This window comes from Hirundo rustica, chromosome 28 (assembly GCF_015227805.2).
Source record: "Hirundo rustica isolate bHirRus1 chromosome 28, bHirRus1.pri.v3, whole genome shotgun sequence".
Classification (NCBI taxonomy): Eukaryota; Metazoa; Chordata; class Aves; order Passeriformes; family Hirundinidae; genus Hirundo; species Hirundo rustica.
Window position 1 is genome coordinate 2,107,427 of NC_053477.1, and position 6,000 is coordinate 2,113,426.

Sequence of the window (6,000 nt, forward strand, 5' to 3'; positions counted from 1 at the left end):
TTCCCATGTTCCCAGGCGCGCCAACACGGCCTGAAGATTGTGGAAATCAACTCCAGCAGGGCCCTCCAAGCCTCCACTGATCATTGAAATGAAATTAAACCCTCCAAGAATCCCCTTCTCCCAACCCAGATATTTGCAAACGCGCTGTTTGACAAAGGCTCACATCCAGAGCAGCCTCTCTGTTTCTGCTGCTCCAGGAAAACAACTCCGAGATCGTGCTGCAGTCCTGTTGTCCCCTGGTTTGCTCCCGAACCAGATCAAAAATGCAGAAAATCTTTGGCATTATCATTAAATAGGCCACAAACCCCTCAAGATTTGATGTGGGGTCTGGAGAAAAGAGGTTTCCATATTTAGTTTTAAACCAGAAAAGGCTCTCAAGCGCCTCTGTATCTACCAATCCATTAAAAATAGGATTCTCTTGTAGCCACAGCTCATCAAATGGGTGCAAACAGGAGGAGAACAACACTCCAGATGCCTTTATCACAGTTGTTGACTCCAACTTAATCGCTTTTATAATAAGTCTTAATTATTCAAAATAACCACCATCCCTTCCCTTCCTGTTGTCATTTAACGCGAGAAAACCTTCTACAGAGCAAACCCCAAAGCAGGAGAAAAAAAAAAAAAAGAGGAAAAAAACCCCAAAATCATTAATCTTATTAATCTTTCTAATATTTAGAGATACCTCAAGAGCTTTGAACATTTACCTCTCCTTCCCAGCAGCTGAAATGGTTTTAGGAGGATCATGGTTCATACCTCGCATTCCCTGGAGCCAGAGATGGTGTAGGTGCAGGGTCCAGATCCGTTAACGGATACATCCATGGTCTCAGAGTTTGTTGGCTTGTAGTCCACGTAATATTCCTGCAAAGGGGAGTTCATTTGCCTCTCCGACTCCCGGGCCTTTTTCCTGCGCCTCTTCATGAGCGTGTGCTGCTGGAGCTGCTTCATGCTGGCAGGATAACGCTTCCAGGACACGTAGATGACCAGCAGGATCATGGCCACGGAGAGGAAGAGGGCCACGCTCCCCGCGATGATCTTGTGGAAGGACACGTGCTCGTATTCCGGCTCCACCGCGGGCGTCGGGATGTCTGCGGAAGGGCTTGGCAGCGCAGATGTCGGCTGGTGGCTTTCCAGTTTGGAAACGGTGGGTTTGGGGATGAACACAGGTCTCTGGGGGGTTTTGGGAGCCTGGTAGGACCTTTCAGTAGCCACCACCTGGATTTCGGCACAGATATTATAGGTTTCCACAGCGTCGCTCACCTTCTCGCCCTGGATGTGTTTGGGGCCTGCACAGATCATGGTGCTCTCCTTATTTCCCTTGAAATTCTTAAGCCAATTAAACAGGGGGCAAATGCTTCGAGTACATTCCCACATATTCCCGGACAGAGTGATGGAGATGAGCGAGATCCACGTGTTGATGGTCTCCTGGGAGATGTTGGTGAGTTTGTTGGAATCCAGGTTCAGCTTTTGCAGGTTGGGCAGGCACTGGAAGGTGCCGGGCTCTACCCCCGCGATGTCGTTGCCAGATAAATCCAAGTTGTGCAAGGAACTCCAGGTCCACGTCAACCCCTGGCTGATGGAGCGGATCCTATTCCACTGCAGGTAGATGGAGCGGAGGTTGAAGAGCCGCGGGAAGTGGGCAAAATTGATCTTAGAAAACTGGTTGTGCTCCAAGTGGAGCTCTGTCAACTTCAAAAGGCCGGCGAACGCGTTGCGGGACAAGCTCCGCAGGCGGTTGTAGCCCAAATCCAGGAAGTCGAGGTTGCGGCAGTCCTGGAAAACGCGGATGGGCACCGTTTTCAGCGAGTTGGACCTCAGGTGCAGGATCAGGAGCTTGCGGAGGCCCTTGAACTGCTCCGCCTGCAGCACCTGCAGCTTGTTGTAGGACAGGTCCAGGTTGCGGAGGTTGGGCACGGGGTGGAAGGTCTTGTTGTGCAGGTGGGTGATTTTGTTGGAGCTCAGGATCAGCTCCTTCAGCCGGCGGATGCCCTGGAAGGCGTCCTCATCCACGGAGCTGATGTAATTGTGGTCCAGGTAAAGCCATATGAGCTGATTGAGGCCCGCGAACTGGTGGGATTTCAGCTTCTGGATGCTGTTGTAGCGCAGGGACAAGCCCTGGGAGCCGCCGGAGATGTTGTGGGGGATGTCTCGGAAGGCGTGCGACTCGCAGTACACGATCTTGCCGTCGCAGCGGCAGTTCTTGGGGCAGGCTCGCTGCGCGCCCGCCAGCCCCGCCAGCAGCGCCAGGGGAAGCAGCCCCAGCAGCACCCTGGAGCCTCCCCGCTGCTTGACTACATGGAAACCTGCAACATCCGAGAGGAAAAAAAGGGCCGTTGGAAAGCCTTGCGGATAAATGACCAGATCACCACGTCACTGGGGGCTCGGGGGCAGCCTGAGCTGAGCGGGGGATTTGGGAGACAACCTGTTCGCCTCCCGCCTCGGCTCTTTGTGGTGCAAATCGCCGTCCTTGGAGCCCCCCACCGCCACCAGAGTCCCTTGGCGGGGCCCCAGCAGCGCCAGGAGCCGGTTCCCTCCCGTCCCCCGGCTCTCCGAGGAGCCGGGGTGTCCTTAGCGCTCCGTGCCGGGGTTTGAACAATAAACATATTTGTCAAGTCACTGTGCTGGATGCTCCACAGTGCTGGAGAGGAAATGAGCCAGGGCTCCTGCTCATACGTGCTGCTCAACGTGTTCCTCAAAGAAAGCAACTGCAAGTCCAATTCCCCCTGACTAATTACCCCAGAAAGAGTGAAATCTGCTTCTCCTGAAGTTTGAGCCATCTTTAAAACATGTATTTACTGTAAAATGAGGCACTAAGTAAAGGTTTTACTTTTTGCACTGAGTGATTCAGGTTTTAGAGTGGGTTTAAGTAAAACTCGTGGGTTTTATGTACCTAAAATGCAGAAATAGACACAGAGAAACCAAGTTCATCCATTCAGAGACGTGGACCAGGAATGCTGGCGTGGGACCCCAGTGCCAGCTAAAGGCAGGAGACATATTCCTTTCAAATGAACCACTGCCTTAACCCATCTTCCTTTAAAGTTATCCAGATATGGCTGTGAATACCTGGACAGTTCTTAATCTGAATTAATCCGGTAGATGAAGAAAATGCCCACCCCAACGCTCGCAGACAGCAGCAAACCCAGAAAGTTTAAAGGGGGATATTTCTCTTTCAGTTCCCCTCGCCTGACTGATTTTCAGGGTTTGCCTTTAAGATGTCATGCTTGTCATGCAGCAGCAGCGCTGGATGTGAGGACATATGTAATAATTGAATATATAGAATCCTGAATAATTCTGAGAGGGCGTGGAGGGGGTGTCAGAGCCCCCAACACCCATCTGCACGCCTGAAATAATTTTGGGGCTGCTGCCTCTGTCCAGAGTGGCAGTCTTGCTGAGAATGAAAATGCATTCTTCCAACAGGAAATATTTCAAGGGCTCATATCTCCTTGATAAATAATCACATTATTATTTGCCACACACACACAGAACCGACCCAGTGCTGCAGGTCTTTAATCCAATTCTAAACCGAGGGGCAATCTGCAAAAATAATTCCTGATTTAGAATGCCCCTGCCTCCCACTTTAATGGGTAGATTTGTAATTTAAATCCTCATTTTTTTTGCTCCGTTCTCTTTGGCAGCAGCATCCAGCTAGAAATATGTTCTGGCTGTTACAGACTCGGGGGCTGGGGAGCTGGGGGGGAAGGAAGGAGGGGAATAAACCTGTCACACTTGGAAAAAAAAACAAACCAAAAACCGACTGGCAAATGACTGCTGGAAATGTAGCAGAGGTACCAGGGGCCTCTTCAAAACCACCTATGCAAGAAACAACTCCCCCCCCCACCCCTCGCCTTTGCTTCCCACATCCTGCAAAGTGTTAACGCCAGCCCGGATGGCGCCGGGGGGATCGGGAGGTGATGCCGGCAGGAATTTGGGGTGTCGGGCACACCCGCAGCTCCCGGTGCCCGCGCAGGTGCGGGCGTGGGCGGCACAGGGGCTTTGCTCCGGCCAGCCAGCCCCAGACTCGGGGCAGGAATTCACCCCCGGCTGCCACTGCGGGAGGAAAGGTGCGTGCGTGTGCCTGGAGCAGGGGACAGGGGCTAAAAATACAAAGGCGAGTGCCGTGAGTCACCTGGCAGCGGAACGCGCTGCTGCTGCTGCTGCTGCTGCCTCCCGTGCCCCCCCCCCCCCCGCCGCCACCGGCGAATAATCCAGCTGCAAAATCCACCCCACAGCTGCAGCCGTGCCAGCAAACAAACCACAAAAGTTCACTCACCCATCCTTTTGTCATCAATAACGTCCTCCTTCGCCTTTCTTCAGCTGTTTTGTCCTCTCTCTTCCTTTTTTTTTTTTTTTTTTTTTTTTTTTTTTTTTTTTTTTTTTTTTTTTTTTCCCCTGGCTTTCCCCTCGCCTTTCTCTCTCTTTTTCAGAACCTGTCCCTTCGCTTTAAACCATCAGCATCTTCATGTCACAGCCCGGCTGCCGCTCGCCCCGCCGCCATCCAGCGTTCCTGCCGGGAACCCCACAAAGTTCCCCGGAGAGGACCGGCGAGAATTTTGGGGATGAGGAAGGGAAAGGATGGGGAAGGGGTTGGGGGTGGGGAAGACAGGACGAAGGATGGGGGGGAGTGTGGGGGGGGGTAGGGAGGGACTCTAAGCTCTGAGAGCCATTGTGGAAGTCATCAGAGAACCGGCGGCGTTAAGTGGCAATCGGCGAGAAAAGCCGGAGCGGGCGATGGAGGCGAACCAACTTCTCTGGGAGGAAGGACCAAACCTCTGCCGGCGCCTGGCATCCCTCATTCTGCCGCCTTTTGCCATCGCAGGGCACAGCGATCCATCCTCCTCCGGCTCCCGGAGCGCACAGGGCCTCCCGCGCTGTGCCAGAGCCCGCTTTAGCAGCCCCCCAGGCTGGGTTTATCCATTTAGCTGGCCGGGTTTAAAGTGTTTTGTAGCTGTGCTGAGAGGCAGCTCTCGTCTAATTCCGAGGCTTTCCAGAGAGCGATGATGCTCCTGAGCTGGTCGGCGCCGAGGCTGGAGTTTGTGGAGCGCCGAGTGCCCTCCACTGGAGAAAACCCAACGCGCATCGAGGGCTGAACAAGCGAGGCTGTCATGGCTCTGCAGACTTCGCTTCCCTCGGAAAAGAAAATTAAAGACACAGCATTGCCTTGCCCACCGTCCTCCCCCGCCAGAGCCCTCCGCACCCCCCGGGTTATGGAATGTTTACGGATTTTCGGACAGAGACGCCGAACAAAACGCCTGCTCGCCTTTGGGATTTGCCAACCTGAGCTTGCTCTAATCCACCTGACCTATGTATTTGGCTTGGGCAAATTCTAAACTGTTCTTCTCTTTTTCTTTTTTTTTTTTTTTTTTTTTTTTTTTTTTTTTTTTTTCCCCCTGTATTCCCGGGGCAGGCGAAGGAATGCATGCAATGTATGCAGGTTAAAAGTGAGAGTCCTGGTACAGGCCCGAGGGGCAGGGGCTGTGATTCACACCGATCATCCCCACAAAAGGCATTTGTTTTCAATGCAGGCAGCAACTCCGAATGTAAACACTCCGTGTCCTGCTGCGGTTGGAACAGGGTTAATTCCCCTCCTCGCAGCCTGTAATTTTTTTTTTTTTCCCTTTTTAAACCTAAGTGCCTTTTAGTCAGAAAAACACTGACTTTGATAAGCAAGGCAGAACTGAAGCTGCAGAATCAGCGGCACCTTTTTTCCTCCTCGGAGCCGGGATCCCGCGGGGTCCAGCCCGGAGCCAGGGGGGGACCCGGGCTGTGACACCCCCGCAGGGTCTCACCTCCGCCTGCGTCCGGCCAGGTCGCCAGGGCTGGGTCAATTCCCAGGTCTCCAGGGCTGGGTTAATTCCCAGTTTGTCACGAATGTGTCAGAGGGATGTGGAACAGGGGCAGGGGCAGCAGGAGCTCCCTGAGCTGCTCCGGGCAGCCTCCTTTACCCAGGAGCTGCAAGGATTCGAACGCTCAGGGCGGGTCCAGGATCCCACAGGGACCATTTGT

General features: G+C 53.2%; 1 protein-coding gene across 3 annotated transcripts in view; it reads right to left on the reverse strand.

The window, feature by feature from the left end:
- The window catches only part of LRRTM4 (leucine rich repeat transmembrane neuronal 4), a 207,683-nt gene extending 202,669 nt beyond the window's left edge, over positions 1-5,014 (reverse strand). Inside the window, exons 1-2 of one of the 3 annotated variants that reach the window (XM_040087736.2) lie at positions 4,268-5,014; positions 754-2,300 (exon numbers count right to left, since the gene is read on the reverse strand). In XM_040087736.2, the coding sequence (XP_039943670.1) occupies positions 754-2,300; positions 4,268-4,271 (1,551 nt within the window). In that variant the 5' untranslated portion in view covers positions 4,272-5,014. Of the gene's footprint in view, positions 1-704; positions 2,301-4,267 lie in introns of all 3 variants that reach the window. The other 2 variants (XM_040087738.1, XM_040087737.2) reach the window with 2 other exon arrangements.
- Positions 5,015-6,000: the final 986 nt, after the last annotated feature.